Below are 24,078 nucleotides of genomic sequence, written 5' to 3' on the forward strand. Positions count from 1 at the left end.
TAGCCCGGCAACCAGCCGACAAAAGATATGGCATGTTTTTCCCTTATACAAGTCAGGAAGTTCCCAAAGTCCTTTTCAGTGCGGTTTCTGTCCGCTCTGAATGGAAGATGGGGCAAATATGTGTATCAAGATGTCAGTACAGCAGGGCTCTTGTACTCCTCAAATCTGGAGCGCCATGGTGATGAAGAGCCACGGCAATCACAGCAGACATTAAAGATCTTGCCCAGAGGAAGTGCTCTTCAGAGTGGGCACAAGAAACACATACAAGATGCAAGATCTGGACAAGATACAAGCCCACATTTTCAAGGCTGAAGCTGACATGGAATCCATCTAGGGTTAGGTGTGCTGTAAGCCATTCAGGCTTTGTTCTGAAGAAATGTGAATTTGGTTCAGTTATTTAAGGCCCTGTGAAATCAGTTTTATTTTTTCTCATTCAATTTTATTTTTTCCAAATTACATTTATTTCATGTAAATTTTTCTGGATTCAGTTTTTTCCATTAAAATTTTTCTGGTCTTAAATTAAGAATAAAAAAAAGCATGTATAATTAATAGAAATCATGAAACTTACACAATTTAACAACAATTTATTAAAAGTAAAAAAAAAAAAATTCTCAAATTCCATTTAATTTTTTTTTACCAAATCCTGTGTTTTCCATTTTAATTTTCTGTGTTCCATTTTTATGGTTCAATTAAATTTTAATAAATCAAAAGCACCTGTAATTAACTGATTTTATATATATATATATATATATATATATATATATACATAACTTTAAACTTTTTTTAAATACTGTGTTGTGTATTTAAATTTTTGTAGTAAATAAAAGGCGGCATAACACGTTAATTTATCTAATCTAAATCAAGTGAAAATGAAATAAACCCTTCGTTTTTTGGCTATCAAAGTGATGCACAACAGAGGTTTATGGTTAAAATTAAAACATGGAAGAAGAATTGTTTTATTATTCTTTAAAAAATAATGTTTTAAGAATTTTATTATTAATAATTGTACTATCATTACATTAAGTAACATATGTCACAGTTTCTTCACGTTAAACTGAACTTTTATTTTGACGGGTTGCTTTGAAGATATTTAAGTTTCAGTAATTAAGTTTCTGTATATGATATAAGGATAGTTTTTCTCAAATTAAATGGTAAAATGCTCATGAAGTGAAGTGTTTGTGTGTACTCATACAGTATATTAAGGCGGCAGAAGCTGAAAACATTGCGAGAATCACGCACATTTCAGTATGTGTGCAACAAATGAAACCTTTTAATTTGGGCCCTAGTTATTGTCATTGCGGCTGCAATATGCTTGATGGTATAAAGCGAGCCATCCGCACTTTAGTGAAGAAAAACCTTATTAAAAATAATAATCTTCTGACATGACGTACCAATATTATAAGACATATTTGCTTGTATGATTAATCACAATAGTTTGACAGCTCTGTATTTTATAATGTTTTTACATAATTCAACATCAAGTCTGTAAATACAAATGTACCATACACTAAAAATTTAAAGTTTTAAATAAAATAAAAACTTTTGGAGCATGTTTTACAAGAAAATACTGTTTCAGTCATTCTACTTCAAAATTTACTAGCAATTTTGGAATAATTTTTTTTCAATGTAAATCCTACACCAACATTTATTCAGTGCATATAAATGAAACTTCACAGTGTAAAAGGATGGGGTCACATGACATGACCCCTTTCACATTGTGCACCAGAAGGCACAACTTGTTAGAAGGCTGATTACTCCTTTACAAGATAAAGATAAAGATGGCTTTGTTAAATTAAAATCTCTGATAAAGTTTTCCAGATTCATAATCAGGATTACAACCTGGGACTTGCATCACATATGAAACAGAGCAAAGCATAAAAAAATTAAGTCAGTAGTAACACTATCAACGATGGATTATAAAGTGAAGTGAAGTAACATACGGCCAAGTATGGTGACCCATACTCGGAATTCGTGCTCTGCATTTAACCCATCCAAAGTGCACACACACAGCAGTGAACACACACACACTGTGAACACACACCCGGAGCAGTGGGCAGCCATTTATGCTGCGGCGCCCGGGGAGCAGTTGGGGGTTCGGTGCCTTGCTCAAGGGCACCTCAGTCGTGGTATTGAGGGTGGAGAGAGCGCTATACATTCACTCCCCCCACCTACAATCCCTGCCGGCCCGAGACTCGAACCCGCAAGCTTTGGATTACGAGTCCGACTCTCTAACCATTAGGCCACGACTTCCCATAAACCTGATCCTTCATAATTAACATTTGCTTATATAAAATATAATATAATATAAAATATTTTGAGGGAGTTTGAAATAAATCAGAATCATTAACACCATCTCTTTGCAATTCTATAGCAATTCTCAGATTTAAATGTTTCATCATGAGACGGATATTATACGGATGTCGAGGGCAGAGCAAAAACATGATGAAGGGCTAATGTGAGTAGATTAGAGCCACTGTCAATTCGTCAAAATATGATTTTAACAATAAAAACGAAAGGAAAAATGTAATAGGATAACTCTGTAATGCAACTGGCTGCTCTGAAGCAACGGGACCCAGGTTATGAACGAGCCTAAATGTCAACAACCCATTCAGCAGAAAATCCCGCTCTGTAATTATTCCCATAGTATACTAAGGAGAAACCCCACATGCTTTAAATGCAAGTTACACTCCCGCTAAACCTCAATGAGGCAAAATAAACTATCATTAATAATGACTTAATTTGCATGTTTATAACTACAGGACACATCAAAAATTATTTAAACAAAGAGGGCCAGCAACTTAATTTTTCACTCCCAGACACGCTACTGCAAGGGATCATGTTGTTCTTTGTTACTTCTTTGCAAAAAGGCTCCCAACGTTTGCAGTGAAACTTGAGTCAGGTTGTGGAGGAGGGCTGGAGGGAGGGATGTGAACAGCCTCTGTTTCCCTTTTGCGTCCTGTTTTCTGTGTACCTATCGCAGTCCAGGCCCGACTGAATAGATCTTTAGGCCAGGAGAGCCAAGAGAGAGATTTGCATTACTCGACCCACATGGGGTTGTTATGCTGATCTGGAAAACCGCATTTGCAGAGTGTGTTTGATTCAGTGCCACATTTATGATTTTAGGCACCAATCTTGTGCATGCCTTTATTATAAGGATCACTGTTAATTACTGATGTGTTCTATCACCTGTTAAAGTCCAATCCCCATTCAAGCGGAGAAGCAAGCAAATTCTCATAGCATCATTACACTATTTTTCAATCCATTGCTTATATTATCTTTTTTTTTTTCCATTTTCTTTTTTTTTTTATCCTACCACAATACATATTTAAAAAAATGACTAAATCAAATACATATGCACCTAAACACATTATATATTAAATTAATATAATGCATAATTTTATATACATTTAATTCCAATTAATTTGATGTCAGGATGATCATTTTGGCTGTAAGATTTCACGTATTCCCAGAGGGGAGCACTTTGTTTGCAGGTGCTATCTTCTGAATACTCAATACTCAAGTTTTTTGTAAAAAAAGTGTCAAAAGCAATTCCGGGTTGTGATGAAATCACATTTTGTTTTAAATTAAGCTTTACAAGGTGTGCAAATAAGGTCAGAGGTGTTCCTGTCAGATAGGAAGCCTTTATTGTGTCACAATGGGTTGAGATTGAGCATGAAAGAGTAAATATAAAAAGGATGGCAGGTAAGAAACTATCAAAAAAATGAGAGATCCTTCACTAAGTGGTTGGCTCCTAATGAAAACACAATGCCAGGTGCTCTCAGTACCATTAGCGTAACACACACGGACAGTCCTTACCAGCCGGCACTGCTCTGGATGAATATTTAAGTGGGTTAGCGCGATCTGAATACAGATTTCTTGTGCCTGAGCAAGCTTTTCAAGATTTGAATGTCATTGTCAAAATCCTCAGCATTAGCCTAACCTTGTGTCATGGCAAAATCACCTATATGACTGCCAAGAAGAAATGAACATAGGCGACTAATGAACGGGGCTTAATCAAATGCCACTATCTTCAGGGCTTGTTCTTTTTTTCTTGGTTTTACTATTGTACATTTTGTCTTTTCTTCTATTTAATGCATTTTCTTCCAAATGACCCTCCCAGCTGAACACCAGTCCAGGATGCCATTAGGATTCAGGGCAGCTTTGTTGTGCTGCACAGCCATTATGCAGCATTTCATCCACTGAGAGACAGACAGATGTCTCATCTCTTGCTGACCAAGGGAATATTTGTAAATTATATGTAAAGAAGATACAGCATACATTATTGCTCTATTGTATATTTATATGAAAGTCACAAACCATTAAAAACTGATAATGTTTGATATTTTTGTCTTTAATTTATAAACAGACACATTCAGAGGATACCTTCACACTGCAAAAAAAAAAAAAGGTTCTAGTCATGTTTGAAGCATTTAAAGGCACAGTTCATCCAGACATAACACTTCAGTCATTATTTATTCCACCTCTTGCAATTCCAAACTAATATTACTTTCTTCTTCACAACAAAAGAAGATATGATGTAGGGATGCGCGGTATACCGATACTGGAAAAATACCGGTATATATTATATTTCAAACGGTACGATATCATAATTTTGCTCAATTCGGTATTTCATACGCTGCTGTTGCAAAATGCACCTGTAGGTGGCAGTGCTTCCCAAATTGCTGCGCAACCGGTAAATGTGACAACAGAACAACACGATGGATCAAACAGATGAAACTCTATCAACGCACCCGAAATTAATAAACAAAGAGAACAGTAGAAGTGAAATATGGCATTACTTTGGATAAAAAAACAGATGACAAAGGTGAAGGAACTGACCTTTACTGCACCTGTATGCAAGCGCTGCTATAGGCCTAAATCATGTTGCCACAGGAACACATCAAATCTTTTTAAGCATTTGTCGCTTGCTCATCCTGATCTTTTCAAAGAATTAAGGGATCGACAGGTGAGTGCATAATTCATAAATTCAGATTTGATTTGACCTTTTATTTACATCTGATCAACGCACATTCAGATGTAATACAGTAAGCGCAAATGTGCATGTGAGACACGCTAGAATCAATGAAGTTTTGGTCACGTAATACATGCACTTGCATTTCATACAATCACATTTTAATTGGATATGGATTGAGCAAGAGTTTTGCTATATTAATTTTAGTATTAATGATATGAAAGGAAAGTTTCTGACGCGCTGCTGATCGCTAATATGAAGCAAGTGAGAGAGTGAGATTTATATTTAATGCTTTTTCTTTGGTTGAGTCTGAAATCTGAAAACAATCTGAGAGAGAGAAATAATAAAATGATTTTGAACATTACTTTGACTGTTAGAATAACACTTTACAATAAAGCAACATTTGTTGCATCAATTGCGCAACTTCAGTGCTATTTTTTTTTTCTTCAAACTTCTTCAAAATGAAACCTATGTTTCCGGTAGGTTTTTTTTTTAGGAGACATTTAGTTTGCACTGTGTTTGCACTGAAAAGATAAGATTTGAATATATTTTCATCTTATTACTTCAGTTAGCCTATTTTTTTTTTCTCCAACATCAAAATGTAACCTATGCTCCCTTTAAGTTTTTTGTTACAGTTTGATACAAAGGTATTAACATATGAATCTGTTTTTATTATTATTATTAATAATATATATTTTTTAATTCACTTATCTTTTGAGGCTGGTTATTTGTCACCTATGGTATTGATTTAGTATCGATACCGAGGTACTACATTCTGGTATCGTACCGAAGCCAAAATTATGGTATCGAGCCATGCCTAATATGATGTCCAAGCTGCTCTTTTCCATAAAATAAAAGTGAATGGTGACCAATGTCAAGCAAGATTTTCAATGAATAACACCTCTGGCTTAAGAAAACTTGAGATTTAGTCCCAGGATTATTTTATAAAGCTTTTATACTTTTGCAGCTTGACAGCTCTTGGTCTCCATCCATTTTAATTGTATGGAAGAGAGAAGCATAAACAGTCTGCTAAATATATGTTATTGTGTTCCACAGAAGAAAGTCAGACGGCTTTGGAACAATATGAGGGTAAGTAAATTATTTCATTTTTGAATGAATTATCCGTTTAATACAGTTCTGTTCATACACAGTTTAGTTATGCAAGTAATAAGCCAGTCAGTCAGTGACTTCATGTTTTTGTACGCTACCTTGCAAGTAAACTTTTGAAGAGACTTCCAAGGCACGATTACGTCAAGTCAAATGATGTAGAACTAATTCAAATGAGCTTTTACCGATAACTGAGCAAATGTTTAAAGACTGCAATGGTTATTTCTTGTTAGAACATTTATAAAGTTAAATTTACTTTCCTTCAGATGTCAAAAAAAATACCTGCTTGGGTTCTAAGACTGCCACTGATTGAAGATCTCTAGTAAGAGACCTCAGATGAGCTGCCCTCCTGCTGTTCTTAGACCAGGCTCAGCAAAGCAATATGAGAAAAACGCAGTTTGAGGGCAGAAGATAGCCATCCTTCTAATCTTTGTCCCCAATCCTGCTGTAATCCACATCAAAAAGATTGATGGGCCCATCAAAACACTTTAATAGCAGAGAAAATGTCAGCGTACCGCGAACAGTGACCTTCGAACCCATTACTCGGCCTCATCGTTGACTGCAGACTCCTCTGCGTGTGCCAAAGAGGAAACACTAGACCAAGCCACTTTACACTGGGACCGACAATTAATTGTCAATCTTATTTGAAGCCATGGGAAAAGAAAGCACACAACAGTAAATCCTAAACACTGCATAAAACGAATTCCATATTGAATGACTGCAGATTATGGCTCAGAAAAGTGCACAATGAGACAGCGGTCAACACTTTTTAAAATGTAGTGTACACACATTGTCGATTACGAAGAAGGACACCTACCAATTTTGCACGCTAGCTTGCTCATTTGAGCGGGAAATTGAAAAAGTCAAAGGAGAACAAGGAAGTAGAAAAAAAAGACAAATTCAAGAAACAGTTCCTCTTTTCATTTTCAGAGTACAAACCATACACCGATATATTACAGACACAGAGTATTGTATTCCTCTAAATAACCACCACTGACCTTGGAACAAAACAAAGCTTGTACAATTCACAAGAGAGATCTGTGATGCTTACCGGAAAGAAAAACATAATGAACTTTGACGGTGAAGAATTTTTCACCAGCAAATTCAAGACACGAAGTTAGCTGCTGGATTTTTCCAGCTTTGGTTTCATTCCCTATTGTCTCACCTCAAGGAGTCATTGTCAGGTTGCTCAGGGAATGTGTTTACTCCCATTCTGCTCCCATCAGTATGTTTACACTGTGAGATGCATTTGCACCTGGTGCCAAACCAACGTCATGCAAGCTTAGAATAGCAGCAATGAGATGAACGAGGTCTCAAAGGCCTCCATCCACATGAGTGAGAGGAAAAATCCAACCAAGGGTTTCAACTCAACTGGGATCCAACAACCAAAGACGAGAAACTCTCAGGAATTAAACCATTTAAAAATAAGAACTGCAACATAGAACGTATTAATTGCAGTTGTGTGTCAGTTAATAGAACATATTCAGTTTAATCAAATCACATAAGTCTACAATATAAAAGCAAACTAACATATTTTAAAGAGATACTCCACCCCAAAATGAATTTTTTGTCATTAATCACTTGTCATTCCAAACCTGTAAAAGCTTTGTTCGTCTTCGGAACACAATTTAAGATATTTTAGATGAAAACCGGGAGGCTTGTGACTGTCCCATTGACTGCCAAGTAATGTCAAGGTCCAGAAAGACATTGTCAGAATAGTCCATCTGCCATCAGTGGTTCAAATAAAACAAAAATAATGACTTTATTCAAAAATGCGGCACAGTAACGTCACCGTAGCGCCATTTTGGAGAGTTTTGCTGCACGCAAAATGCATACGCTCTTCCGTGTCAGCCACGACATAGGGATGCGCTGTTTGTGTTCAAATCAAAGCGCAAATCCACGTAGAAAACGAATCTGTGTGTCTCGGCTGACACGGAAGAGCGTATGCGTTTTGCGTGCAGCAAAACTCTCCAAAATGGCGCTACGGTGACGTTACTGTGCCGCATTTTTGAATAAAGTCATTATTTTTGTTTTATTTCTGTACAAAAAGTATTCTCGTCACTTCATAACGTTACAGTTGAACCACTGATGGCAGATGGACTATTTTAGCTATGTTTTTTGTACTTTTCTGGACCTTCACAGTGTAATTTACTTGGCAGTCAATGGGACAGTCACAAGCCTCCCGGTTTTCATCCAAAATATATTAAATTGTTTTCCGAAGCCGAACAAAGCTTTTTTACGGGTTTGGAACGACATGGCGGTTAGTGATTAATGACAAAATGTTCATTTTGGGGTGGAGTAACCCTTTAAAAATGCGCTGTATTTTATAAGTTAATTCTTTGACTTATACATAATTTATTCTATTGGTTTAAAAAATTAAATAATTTTTCAATAAAGGTTTGGTTTGGAATTCAATGACTAAAAATGTAATGTGGTGTAATTAACAATTTTTTTTTTTTTTCAAATACATCAAGGAAAAATAATTTGTTTACAAATATCAAATTAGTAACTCATAAATAGCTTTCAAAAACATGTAATACATGTAAATGTAATAAACCTGGTATTTTAAAATAGGACGTAATGCAGCTAAATAACAAGGTTAACTAGTATTTTTCATGCTTTTTCTTCATCATGATATGGCATGAAAAATGTATTAAATATACAAAAAATATCTGAAAAAGATTTTGATACTGGAAGTAAAATCCTGCTCATCATTGTATTCAAGCATGTATGTATTAATTTAATTTTTAAAGTATTTTTGAATAAATTAATAGATAAAAAAAAAAAAAAACAGGTCACTGACCCATAAACAAAGACTCACATGAACACTATAGTGAACATTTCAGACTGGCCTGTGACTTAGTCTGATAATAACTACTCTGTATAATCATGTCGGCTGAGTTTCGACCCCTGCAAGCTTTATGACAAAGCAGCTTTTGTGCCGGCCCACCATTGGCTCGTCAGCCTGTTCAGTGGGGTGCCTGACTGGTTAGCACAACACCGGCCCTGAGATTACGTTCAACAACCCCCATATTATTACACCCAAAGAGCGCCGCGATAAGAGTGCCTCATAATTTAAGCCGGCCTGATCCATAAACAATTTTGGATTCTGAAAGCACTACAGTATCGGGATTACCATACATCTTATCCCACCGTTTATTGAAAGCCCTGAACTTTTGAACTTCTGAGCAAGGGAGACACAACTGGGAATATGGCGCTCTTTCCGCTTACCCTCATTTCCTCTCACTTCCTCAGGTCAAAGGAAGAGACTTTTGCAAGACAAAGTTGCTTCCTGGCAGCAGATCCTAGAGCAGTCAGCATTCCTGCCAAACATCTACTTTTTGAACCATCATAAAGGAATGGAGTGTAACTTGGTGTGCTTCAGATGGTGGGGCAAAACATTAGCTGTGCTGGCTGGCTGGGGCTTAATTAATTACAAAAGCTGTACAGAGAGTAGATTGAGCATGAGTTGACTACTGAGGTGAAAACAGCATGAAAGTAACAAATGATGAAGGCACTGAGCCATTAAAAGGCTGCCAGTGATTTGCCAATATCATAGAAGGCCAGTGAACTCAAACGTGCCACTCGTGCACCACACAAACTAGAGATATGATGAGATATCGCATTGACTCCAACAGAGTCTGCCATTAGCATGCTGCTAAGCTGCTTCATTACTCCAGTCTTCAGTGTCTCATGTTATAAGAATGATTTTTATAGGATCATGACTTTATGCAAAAACATTTCTTATCACTATCAATTTCGCAACAGTTGCGCTGCTTAATATTTTTGTGGAAGCCGTGATACATTCACAGCGTTTCAAGATCACTTAACAAATTTAGAATAGAAACACCCCCCCCCCCCCCCCCCCCCCACACACACACTTTTAGAAACAGGAAAGACTCATTTCTCCCAATTATTTCTTTTAAAGAGAAAGAGGAAGATATAAGCTTCCTTGCTGAAAAAATAGTTGCTATTTACCACCAAATAGATCAGATCACTAGTGATGGAACAACTTATGTGACTGTGCCGTTCAATCAAATTATTTCACAACATGTTGAATGCATAGACATTGCTACAGCAATAATCGACTGGTATAGTAAAACATCAATCTGCGTTATATGGCTTTTAAAAAAAATGCATCATTGAAAATACAACCTTCTTCTATGATTTCAGTTTTTAATATGAGTGATCAGCATTGTCATCCAACTGAAAAAAAAGGATTATTTTAGAAATGCCGACTATGCACATACAAACTGGTTGGGCAGACCAATGCGAATGCTGTCAGATCAATAGAGTGTAAAACAGCATGAAGATCACAGGCTAGGCTAGGCCAGGCAATCTGCCAGTTTTCCAGGAACCAAAAGAACACTTTCATCGATAAATTGCATTTAGAAAATCCATTTGAGACCCAAAATTGGATTAAAAAAAGAACAAGGACAAAATCTGACTATATTTTCTGACTAATTTTTAAAAGGTTAGTTCACCCAAAAATGAAAATTCTCTCATTAATTACTCATTACCCTCATGTTGTTCCAAATAAGACCTTCCTATTTTTTTCCTTTGTGCACAAAAAACATTTCTTCATAAAATTATGATTGCACCACTGATGTCACACGGACTATTTTATCGATGTCCTTACTACATTTCTGGGTTTCATGTGTCAGATGTGTTACTGTCTATGCAGGGTCAGAAAGCTCTCGGATTTCATCAAAAATATCTTAATTTGTGTTCCGAAGATGAACAAAGGTCTTACAGGTTTGGAACGACATGAGGGTGAGTAATTAATGAGAGTCTTCATTTTTGGGTGAAATATCCCTTTAACTTTAGCATAATCAGTTATGCTAGCATAATTTGAACTTGATTTTAAAACCCACTTCAAGTTTTACAAATCACCACATTTAAAATGCCTTACATTAACAAATATTAAATCTAACAAAAAGCAAGTGGTGGCTTTGTAATGCAATGCCAAATATGCTCAGCTAAATTAGCTTTATTCTCAAAATACAGCGATCCTCTTTTCCGCTGGTGAACAGAGTTTTGTTTGGGTCAGAGAATAGTCTGCTGGAAGGAATCTGGCAGAGTCTGAACTGACTTTTGTAGTCTGCTGATCCAGTCCAAGTGTAATTAAATAAGCCTTGCCGTGTCATCCCACGCAATTAAATGTGAACTGGGATTTGGAGAGTTTTTAGACTGCAACACAGACACATTGCACAAAAATCAACCTACTTTCTAAATATTTCTCAGCACTTCAGCAGAGTGAAGTGATCAGAACTATCAACTATCAAAGCATGTCTGCAATGTGCTGGGTTACTCATATATGCTAAATAGCAATGGTGGGCACATATCTATATATCTTAACACAAGAAATAAGCCCGTTTAGATGTGCATAATTTGAAATGATAATGTATGCGAGTCAGTCATATACTGGTTCATTAGTGAAAAATTAATGTGGGTGGACAGAGAACAGAGAACAGAGCCCACTAATCTTTAGCGCCCAAACTGCACACGTTATGCAATATCTCTCAGTGCCGTAGTGCCACACGGGAGTAACCAAGGAAACGGAGCTGTGGTTGGAGTAGAGCTGACACACTCTGAGATTTGAGCTGAAGATATCAGGGCTTTAGAGGAACATTGTCTGGGTTTGTGTGTATACAATCTGCAGGAGCTTATAAGCAATCCTTCTCAGAGACAGGCAACACTTAGATTCATATTTGCTTGTCAGTTCACACTGCATGTACTGCTAAACATCCACTCTAAGATGTACACAAAAGCCACGTAACATATTTTTACCTATAGTTTTAACTATTTGAAGTTCTACAAAAAAAAAAAAAAAAGTCTACACTGGACACGTCGCAACTGCACATCAACTAAGAATGTTCACTGACAAGCCAAAGGCTAGACTTCAGCAACAGGAAAACAAAACTTTATTACTAGTAGTTTATTTACAACTGAAATACACTGGTATAAAAACCTTTTTTTTTCTGGTCTATGCATCCCTGCCTCTGCCGAATTATCCCGCAAACCCCCTCCGACATCCCAATCTGAATCAAATGATTTGTGATACGCAATCCGATTGGAGCGCTTCGAAACAGTGAATCATTTTGCGATGCAATGTTTTAACTGATTCAGAGTTTCAAAAAGCTCAGTTCCTCCGTGTTCTTTGCTTGCTTTCTCTATATAATTCATTCGTTGTTTGAATCACCGTGGATCATTAGCCTACAATTAACAGGCCTAACATACAATGTTTTTATTAAACGGTGATCACGTTAAATACAGTTTCCGTCATAGTAAAAACATTTCATGACATGCCACCAATTATCTGGTACTTGCATAAAAAGACGGGTACCTCTGTCTGTAGAGTTTTATAGGTCTATAAAAAGTTTTCAAAAGCATCCCCCCTCTGGTTTTTTCACAAATTACACCCTGATAATAATAAAAAAATATTACAATGCTTTCTGAAGAATCATTCGACACTTAAAAATGGAGTAATGACTGCTGAAAATTCAGCTTTGCCATCTGAGAAATTAATTACATTTTAAAATATATTCAAATGGAAAACATTTTTTAAACGTCATTTTAAATTACAAAAATATTACTATAGCTATCTTTCCATCCACCTATTTTATGCACATGTTGGGATATTGCATTAAAAAACAAAAACAAAAAAAACACGCTGGATGGAAACGTCAAGATGCACATAAATTCGAAAAATTTGCATAAAAAAAACTTTAATAATTTATTATCTGGTAAAAAAACATGCACATAAACTACGAAGAAAACACTTTCACTGAATAAATTCCTTAATAGGCATAAAAAGCATAACTGGGCCAACCAACGGACCAATTTGAAATGTTAGTTTTGCCATTCTAAAATGCAAAGTCTCAAAGTGATTTGTTATAATTAACTCTCAGAACCGCGTTCCCAAACAGCAGTCTCCAAAAATAAGATAACATGACCATATTTAGTCTGCATGCACTGAAGCTCGTAATTTATTGTATACAAATAAATCAAGTTTTTCTTTGGGATATTTAGCGCAAGTTAATCAGGAAGTGATGATTTTGTTCTCTTCGTTCACTGGGCGGAAACGGTGCTTTATTCGCAAATGTTTTATGCAATATTCCAATTTTGTGCATAAGTTTAATTCGTAACGTTGGAAGGAAACAGCTTGTTTTCACCGTATTTTGATCAAATAAATGCAGCCTTGGTAAACACGGAGAAGTCAAGGGTGGGACCCTTTTTTCTAGAAATAGTCTAGCACCTATTTCAGTGATCTCTGAAATCAGTAACTTATCAAGTCAGATAACAGTGACATTTTATGCTTGGCATTCGGAAAAAAATGAATAAATACCTCACAGAACCTTCATGACACCACGTCATTTCTCTTTGATTTGTCATGAAAGGCATTTGACATGTCAGTGGAATGTAATTTTGTCCTTTCTGCAGGATTTAAAGACAAAGCACACATTTTGTGAGGAAGCACCAGAGGCAAATGTGTACGACCAGGTCTGAAGTAACCATTACTCCTCAAAATCCACCTGCAACACAAGCTTGCATTTGTAATTCAATCAAAACGGTGTAACCAATCAGAAAATCAGCATTGCCCGATTAATTGGCCATCTCCCATGAGCATGAAGGACTTCTTCTCTTTGTGTCACACATTCAGTCAATCTGAACTCGTTTGGGGAAGCGTTGCTAATGGAGGAAGCCCTACAGATGACCGAGCCTAACTGATAGCTACGCCTGGAAAGAACCAGAGAAATGGGTGGTTCCCATAGCAACCCAGGGGAGGAGACTTAAAGTCTGCTGAAGGCCTTATCTTCCAAATGCCCTAATGTAGACAGAAACTGACATTCACCTGGTTTCGATGCTCGTACTGCTCACTGTCAAAACTTGAGTGTTGAAAGCACATTCTGCGGCTTCAGTATTGACGTCTTTACAGTAACTGAGAATACAGTAGTTCAACCCCTTCCATAAAAGAACAATTATGACGAAAATAAGAAAGCTTTTAGGAATGTGATTAGCCAGCATTAACTACTCTGGACTCGCTTCAAGGAGCAATATGAAAGAACTGTGACAAAGTATCTCTTGCCATTTTAAATAGGGTCAAATACTTGAAAACAAAGAATAAAAAGACGCAGACCAAATGAACAACAAGGCAATGACAAAGGCTTACAAGATATGAAGTAATATATAGCCAGCACAGGGAGTCTGAATTCCTTCCACAACATCACTTCGCCAGTAGCTTAGCAACAGCATTAACAGTGCTGCTGCTTTGAGATCTGTGAGAAGAATTCATAACATGTTCACACAATTTATTGCTGAATATTAACAAATGTGCCTGAGGAAATGCTGTTTCACAGCTCTTGGTCAAGCCACCTTTTAAGTACCAAGATGCAGCAGTTTGCTATTAAGAATGATGATTCAGGAGGGGAATTCCCATTATTCATATTCATATGCTAACACTTGACATTAAATAGCCCCATCATGGCTGATGCGCACAATCATTACGTGACTGCATCATAACACCAGGCCCTGATGAATGAAGACGTGTTGGCTGTGCACATGAAGTCGATTAATCGACTATGGGTCGCTGTAGCAACACTTCCTGGACTCTGCAAGGGGTCTCTTGTGTATATGACAACACCGTGGGACATTAACTCTTGCAATGAAACAGCATTTAATGGTGAAACATAATTATACCCACAGTGGCAACGACTCTAGCAGGTGGTTAGAATATACGAAAGGCATGATGAATGTTTTTTTCAAAATGTAAATAAGACTATGTCAAGCTCATTATGATATAAGAACTGTTAAATTTGGACATATAAACATTGTGTAATAAAAAACACTCATGCCTCAAAGGATTAAATGAATAAAATTCAAATGTTATTAAGATGAATATTATAATCTCACAGTCCACGCAAGCCAGCTGTCAAAGGAGTGGCACAAAAAGTAGCCAGGTTTCTATGTACACATGGTTAATTGTGTATAAACACTTGCCAACACAGGCCACCAGCTACATGACACATTAACTCTCCTCTGTATCCAAGCTCACAGCATTCTCCTGTTGACCAGGCTTCTGTTAAATCACAGGAAACAAGAACCAGACACAAGCAAGGAGGTCTATAATGCCTGGATAAATCTATCCGTTAGCATTATCATTCATATAGTTGCTCACCCGGCACAGGAAGCACATTTGAAAATGCTGGAATGCCATGGCCATGGGACTTTTCACTCTGAAGCCAAAAATGAGGAAAATGATGGCTGACGATGTTGATTGGTTAATGGTATTGGAAAAATTTACAGTTACAAATTTGTTTACTAGTGACTATCCCGAGCTGTGATGTGAAAGTCTATTTTAACATTTTAAGACAATTAGGGAAAAATGATCTCTCACACTTAAAATGTCGACTAAGGCTGTGCCGATTGACGATATTATCATGTATCAACGATAGTCAGAGATATCGCCTGTGGCTGATGTCTTTGACGGTATCAAGTAGGGGTGGGACAATAAATTGATATGGTGATATATCGTTGTCCTTCTCCATTTTACATTTTTGAGTTCTCTCAACTTATTTTTTAGGAACTTTCTAATTTTTGTTGTATAAACTTAAAACAAGAAGTTGAGAAAACTCAAAAAAATCTGCTGAAGCTGGTTGCCTTAAACTTTTAAGTTTGCCCAACTTTCTTTTTTTTTTTTTCTTTTTTTTACACCGTGCATACGATACATTAAAGATACATATGAAGCAGCTACCGATGCGATTCACCTCTGTTAAGATGCAGTGCGATACGATTTCGATTCGATTCAACACAATGTGATTTGATGCAATCCAATGCAATGGAAAAAATATGATAACTTTTAATTCCTCAAGGCCTGTTTCATAAAACAAGTTTACCAAATAAGCCAGGCTTATTTCAGTTAGTCTGACTCATTGTCAAATGATTTGGTTCCATAAAGCACATTTAACATAGATCAACCTCAGTCACTGTGGCAATTTATACTGGGAAACTAATCTGGTCTAAAGCAGGTTAACTGTCAGACTGTTAAGTTCCTCTAACACTGACCAATAGGAACACTACTTTTTTTTTTTTTTACAGTCTCTAGCCATGCAGCCTTTATCTCTGGTTTTATGATAGCTGTACCTTTGCAGAACAGATAGCATAACATTAGAACATTACAATCTAAAATTGCTCTTTAAAGCATTAAAATAACTAAATTCGCCGAATTAAAATGAAAATAATGAAGAAAATGGCTATTCTAACTGCTACAAGAAACGCATACCAACTCATTTGAGCACAGTAATTAGGACTGCAATCGATTACATTTGATTTACCCATTACAGTAGTCCCTTTGCTCGTTCACTCGCGCAAGCCTCGCCCACTCCTGACAGCAACATGGATATATTTGTGCGACTTTCTGACATTTACAGATGGAAAATATACGTGTTACATGTTAGTTATGCACTGAGGACAAAACATTTCCTCAAAACACAATGTCTCAAATGCATTGAACAGCACAAATATATTCGCTGTTTGCCAAAGTGGATCGATCTGATCCATGACTGACATTAAGGACTGCTTAAGAATAATTGTCTACAAAGTAGTGAAATTGTGTGAACTTAATTTGTCGTTAATGAAACAGCTTTAGCCCCGATTGATTTGTTAGGTTATATCAAGTAAGGTTTTGGACTTTAATCCCTGCTTTTCCTTGGGTCTCTGTGGTGTTGCGATTCGTCATATTCACGCAGCAGCAGAGGTGGTGAGAGAACGCTCTTGAGAAACAGTTTAGACGGGAGAAATCAGTCATAGATTATTGGTCACTTTCTAAATCAGGGGTCACCAAACTTGATCCTGGAGGGACGGTGTCCTGCAGAGTTTAGCTCCAACTTGCCTCAACACAACTGCCTGCAAGTTTCAAGTATACCTAGTAAGACCTTGATTAGCTGGTTCAGGTGTGTTTAATTAGGGTTGGAACTAAACTCTGCAGGACACCGGCCCTCCAGGACCAAGTCTAGTGACCCCTGTTCTAAATAATAAAAGTATAGCGTATCCACTAGTAATTATATATAAATAAAATGATATATAAATATTTTTTTACTGATGCAAATATGTTAGAAACGATGCATCACAATACAAATGCCGACTTGTAATTGATCCACACTTTATAAACCGATGCATCACTTCGTTAACTTTTTAATGCCGATGCACTGAGCGAATCGGGGAATCTTCCTATCGGGATGCAATGGTATTACTACTCTAGCTGAAAACAATAATCCAACAGCTATTGAATCTTTTGGTTAGTAACTGATGACTGATAACTGATAAAATTGTTACTATTTTTCTAAATTACAAATAATGACTAACACAGTAAAACACTAGAACAAGGCTAAGATGAAGGCAAAGGTAATCTATGTAATGTAAATATACGATAAGCAAGCATGCATATTTAAGAATTATTTTTTAAAAATTACAAATGTAAATGTAAAAATAAAGTGGGCTGTAACTGTCATGCATAGAATCCTTTTTTTTTTCTTTTCGGTTACTACTTTATTTGAGTCCACTTTAGACATTCTACTAACTATAAGTAACTTTGTAACTACATGTCAACTAATTCTCATTAATTTGCCACTACATGTCTACTAACTCTCTGAGTAGACTGTTAGGGTAGGTTTAGGATTAGTAGAATAAGTTATACTTGCAAAGTTTCTCATGCTGTTGTGGACACATCAAAATAAAGTGTTAGAAGATATTAAGCAGACAGTCTACTAATATTCTAATGGCTGCTAGTTGACAGTTGCAAAGTTACTGTTATTGGAATGTCTAATGTGGACTATCGAAATAAAGTGTTACTTTTTTCTTTTTCTTTTTTGCAAGAAACATATACATTGTATTTTGGCAGAATACACAGCTGCTCTTGAATGGCCATCAATTGAGAAAGACAATTTATGCCAACAGAATGCCTGGATCATGCTAGCTAGCCAATCCTTGAAGCTTTTGACATGCCCAATTCTTCTGTCTTTTAGTTTAAATTAAATAACCAAAATAATTCAAATGTTCCATGATTTTGTCAATGACTAACAATGGATCTTTATTGGCACTGATTAACATGCTGTGGTCAGATGTGGTCGGTTTAACCTTTGTACTATCCAGGAAGCCCAGTTAAGATGGTTAGTTTTGGATGCTGGGGGGAGAATAGATTTCGTACCCTCAAAAGCTGCATTCACCATGCCAAACAGAAAATGACAGACAGAGGGGACAAACTTTCACTCTTGTCTTACACATGCTTCACTGGTCAAGGCTAATACTTCACAGCAGGATTGTCTTACAGTGTACCATGACCCTCCCGGCACGCTCGCTCACAAATGCACCCAAACTTCACCCACTGAACACAGACGGATGAGTAGCTGCATTTACGCACTAGAGCACTCAGAATGATGCTAGGTGTGCAAAGCCACAGATTCCAGCATATATCTTCAGCATGATATAATATATAGGTCTACAATGACCTATATATCAATAAAATGAATAAATACCAGACCTATAAGATGTCTCAAATTGTTCTACAGTATTCATTATTAGTACATAAAATAAATAAATGAGCTTATAAATATGTAATATAATTACATTTTATTTATATTTTATACATATAATACACACATTCAAAATAAAAATTTGTTTACATACTATACGTGTGTGTACTGTGTATGTTTATTATGCATATATAAATACACACACACACATTAAGGAAAATGTTAGATAAAAGAGCGATAAAAAGATAATAGAGATAGATAGATAGACAGACAGACTGTATGCAACGTCAGAATGCAGAAGTCAAAAACAAGGTAAATATGTTGAACAAAGTAAATACATAAAATATATATTTTTTAAATGGTACATGTATGTAACATCTGGCATGCACTAATCGCCATGGTTGTTGGGTAAAAATTGTTTTCATATCCCACACTGGTCACACCTCAGCACCAGCACTCTGACACATTTCACTGGGGCACAAAAATAGGTCAACAACAAACAACTTGCATATTTTGCATATCATTACAAGGGGTGGGGAAATTGTTAAAGTGGTGCTCCTAAAAATTGTTTGGGATTTCAGCTTTTTGGAGGAGTCTCATTAGCATCAGGGTCCAGGTAATAAGTTCTCTGGAGCACACTCTTCAAAACTACACCATCAGAAGCACTGCCTCTTGAAGTGATAGCGAGATCCAGCAAAGCTGCTCCCCCCCCTTTCACACACACAGCCAGAGCAAACAGACACAAAGGGGAACCAATTAGTGGCAGGACAGACCGGGAGCAGCCAAGCTTATAGATATGAGACTTAATGCAATAGAGGAATGCATATCAGTGAACTGAAAAATGAGATGAGCCTCTTATTGGTTGAGAATTCATCTTCTCTTTTAGCATTAGTGCTATAGCTGAGAGTGGGCTAGAAATTATCCATACTGCATGAAACAGACAGACAAGCATACTCCTGTTCAAAAGTTGTTCAGTGATGTTTAATGTACTTCAAATATTGTACAGCACCTCTAGTTTTAAGTGAGTGTGAAACTTAAGTGTTTACATGTTTAGCTACATTTCAAATAACAATATTTTTTAATAGTTTTAGTTAACAATAATAACCCTAATGTGGAGGAATTTGGGAAACATCTGAAATTTTAGTTCAGTGGCACTATTGGAGAAAAACAACACACTTCACCTTTTAGTTACAGCAACTCATAGTGTTAATCCATGAAAAGCAATGCCATCCAAGTCCCCCCGCTTCAAATTTAGTCAACAGACCACTTGCTCCTCCTACTCTGAGGAGGACCACCCGGAGCAGTTCCCATCAGAATAAAGAGACCTCCTAACTTAAGAGTGTCCATGAACTGGAGCCTCATAAGCCCCATGAAGAGAGCTTGTGTGTTTAACCTTACAGCCAGAGTAGCACGCAAACACCATCTGATGCAGAGTTATTTAATGCTTCAGTGCTGGGGGTACGCTTTACCAACTGATGAGGCATCAAAGCTAAGCACTAAATATTGGTGAATGGGGTAAAGAAATTATTGGCTGAATTGAGAACAGTGAATAGTGATGATTCGGAGGTTTTGTTCTGTGGGGGAGGGAAGGGGGTACTTAAAATGTGCTGGTGGGCTTCACTGATTGGTGGTCCCATTGTTTCATGTCAGACTTTTATTTTTAGACGCAGGGTCGTAGATTCCTTCAACAAGCTTCAATCCATTCATTGCTTAATGTCAATAGCGGGATTGGCAACTCAAGATAGTCATATAGTCGTCATGGTGAGACCATATTATTCAAATGTTTTGTCTTCAATACTATTCAAATAATTTTGAATATGTAAAATGTCATATTAGGCTATGTTCACACTTGGCGTCTTTTTTGAAGCTGCCGGCATCTGTTATAATCCTATGGAGTAAACTGTGTTTTCAAAAAAGTCCTTAGCGCTTTTTAAAATGCCACCACCGGCGTCTTTTTCTGCAGCTCAGAGCATCTTTTCAAGTTGAAAATTGTTTAACTTTTCTGAAAAAAAAAACGCCCTACGTCAAGCGCCTTTTTGATAGCTGACTAATGACAAGCGAGTCGTTTCCATAATAACAAAAACAACAAGAAAAAGGAGAAGATAGCCGTTAGACAGATCGTACTAGTTTCGGAGCAGAAGGAGTTGTATGAATCCGTGCATCATCCAACCGGAGCTCCTGGACTAAATTGTTGGAAGCACCATACAGTTTCCTTTCCATACCCTCCTCGTTAACTTCAAAAGCCAACGCTAGGCTACCGTTGCAGCTGTTGTTATAGAAACAAAACACGCCCTCGACTGCTATTTGTTACCAAAACGCTGCCAGTTTTTTATTTTACTAAAAAAGCGCTCGTCAACTTTTTCCAGTCAAAAATGACACCAACCCTTACACATGAATAAGAATGACAGCATAAACAAATTACTCATCACAATTATTTTAAGCGCGTCTTCAATTAAACATTCAAATTACAATGATTACCAATAAATAAAGGGACAGATCATGCATATTTAAATAGTTAAAACACGTAACTGTCAATTAAAACCTGTCCAGATTTGAACATGAAATCAATACTCATGAATATGCAAATTAACAGTATTTTACAAATAACCAATCTCAGATGCAAGAACCCCTAAGTGAAAAATAACACTGCTTCCTACCTTCTCTATAACAAAAGCGATTTAATTCAGCAATAACTGGAGTAAGCTAGTCAGCTTTGCAGTCATTGAGTTAATTATGTAATCAGAATGACCGAAAGATGCGGTCAACCCTCAGGAGCCAATGACAAGTACATCTTCAACATTCGATTCAAAGTCCCCTCAGTACATATACACATTATGCAATCAATTTTACTGAGCGTGAGCAATGCACTGGCATCCTATAGACTGTTACGTGAGCACTAAAGCATAAAATATTTTTCTTAAATACAAAAGAGCCCGATTTCCCACAACCCACACAAGGAGAAGACTCATCCCTCTCTGCGTGGTGATTTATCACCCACACATACAGCAGTCAATGGGAATCCAAGAAACTGCATTCTCATGAAAACCAGTTCAAAAGAACATCTATCTCCTGACCACCAATGATGAAATGTTACATATAATATTACACAGCTGATATTTCCAGAGTCACAGGACCACCACAAACTCACTGTGTTAATGCAATGCGTAAAGGGGTGGTCACACTAAATTTTGAACGTGTGAAATTTCTGCAGACAGCCCGACACTGCAACCGTGACATGATGTCAAACAGTGGCTTTTTTTTTTTTTAAACATGAACTCAACAAATTGTTAAAATAACAAGCATATAAACAGAAGTGAATAAAATTAAAAGTACAGTGAGACCGATACCCTGCAAACTGAAATCAGTTGCTGACTGGATGTCTTTAACAGCCAAATTATACAATAAAATTTTAATTGTCGTGGCATCTCAGCATAGCAGACTAACCCAATTTATCGTGATCAGTCTGTCAAGTGGGACTCCCAGAAGAGAAATCTACACAGCAGACCCTCACAGCCATCTGAACCCCATTAATCCATAAATGCCATTGAAGATCATTACAACTAGGAATGCATGAACATCTCTCTAGAGTGAAATCAGTGATTTTCCCGACTGAAGGAGGGTTTGGGACACCCTATAATGAGTTGAGACCACCCTGGCAACAACCCCTCCCTTTATTTCAGGGTGACCAGTACTGTGGAGGTACCATGGTACAGTGATTGTGACAATAAAGATATATACAACAGTACTAATTGGTAACTGCATGGCAGCTTAAGCTACATCAAAGAATACCATAAACTTACCATGCCATGTCAACCTAAAGTAATACCATTGTTCTCTAGGTACTTTTTAGTAGTACAGCTCACCCCGAGAGCCATATGGACCACTTTATATATTAAAGACGACTTATGCATGCAGACTGAACAACATTAGATGGTGTATTCAATGCTTCACTCTTCAAAAATGGAATACAAGGTTCCAAGAAGAACCTTTAACATCCATGGAACATTTCCATTACATAAACCATTCTTTATGGAAAAAGTCAGTTTATTAAAATGTTCTTTTAAGAATTGTTCACTGAAAGTTTTTTTGTTTTGTTTTTTATCCCAAAATGGTTCCTCTATGCCTATGGCATCACTGTGAAAAAACTCCTTTAGTTAATCACAATAATATAGTTGTGTAAGAAATATATAAGGTGAATTCAGGTAAACTGGGAGACTTTGTGCCATTCATATGACTGGAAACAAAAAGCCCCACTTAACCTGAAATAGCCCCTGTGTATCTAATTCATCCAAAACAACTAACTGGACGAAATTAATTTCACCTCAAACCCAAAACCTGGTGAAACCCATCACCTACCTCCCGAGCTCGTCTCCAATCTCGTAATAATCCTCCACATTCTCCTGGTTGAACACGGCCATGGTGCTCCTGGGCGCTTCCAGCTCTCCGGGATTCCCAAATCAGCAGCCCATCTCTGTCAACCTAATGACAGTTTGCGGCGAACCCCTCTCATATTCGCTCTGCGGAGAGAGAGAGAGAGAGAGAGAGAGAGGCGCGTGAGGGCAACGCGCGTGTCGTGCGTAAAAACGCTCAGTGTCTTCACGAATCGCATAAAATTATCTTCTGAGACGCTGACCGCTCTCACCGCATGTCAGCCAGTATTTGTGTACGCGCAGGCTGCTATAACCTGCTGGGTAGAATCTAGCCAAGCCCACACGAGAGAAGGTAACAGTGGATTTGTTAAGGCGTCTATGGCGCTTGGCGTTGCCAAGTGAACAGCGCTGCTTGATGATCATACGTAACCCCTGTGTTCACTCATTCACCAGGGCAAGATAACCGAATCACACTGAGAAGTTGGCGGTTGACACCTCACGCAAAGTCCCAATGTTTCATTAAACCTACGCCCTCCCTTGTAGCTTTCATACCGTAAGAGAAACCTGGCGTATTCCTTCATTGCTCACACGGTCTAACAGAGTAGAGCATGCTCTGACCGGTAACATGCTTATTACTTCGATAAAAGCGAATCAAAGTAGCTTACCTTTATATTTCCATCGTTGTCAATGTCCAGGCGGCAGGTACGATCCAGTATGAAGCGATACAACAGCATACCCTTCACGCGAGACATGGAAGTGTTGTGTTGCAGGAAATGGGAGGATTGTAACAATGTAGATGGTGCGGGGCTCTGGTTAATGAGACCGCCAGCAGTCCACCTGAGGGGGGCGCTGTGGAGAAACGCTCGTCATAAACAGAATTATAGTCTTGACATTTTGTTCAATTTTCTTCACGTGTTAAAAGATAACTAAGACCGAAATCTATCTATCTATCTATCTATCTATCTATCTATCTATCTATCTATCTATCTATCTATCTATCTATCCATCCATCCATCCATCCATCCATCCATCCATCCATCCATCCATCCATCCATCCATCCATCCATCCATCCATCCATCCATCCATCCATCCATCCAT

General features: G+C 37.3%; 1 protein-coding gene across 1 annotated transcript in view; it reads right to left on the bottom strand.

Moving 5' to 3' along the window:
* Positions 1 to 23,790, bottom strand: part of LOC306870192 (death-associated protein kinase 1-like) — a 68,209-nt gene extending 44,419 nt beyond the window's left edge. The window contains exons 1-2 of the mRNA XM_079417305.1: positions 23,645 to 23,790; positions 22,966 to 23,126 (exon numbers count right to left, since the gene is read on the bottom strand). Coding sequence (XP_079273431.1) covers positions 22,966 to 23,027 — 62 coding nt within the window. The 5' untranslated portion in view covers positions 23,028 to 23,126; positions 23,645 to 23,790. The remainder of the gene's footprint in view (positions 1 to 22,965; positions 23,127 to 23,644) is intronic.
* Between the last annotated feature and the right edge of the window lie 288 nt (positions 23,791 to 24,078).

This window comes from Barbus barbus (genome assembly GCF_936440315.1).
Source record: "Barbus barbus genome assembly, chromosome: 5".
Classification (NCBI taxonomy): Eukaryota; Metazoa; Chordata; class Actinopteri; order Cypriniformes; family Cyprinidae; genus Barbus; species Barbus barbus.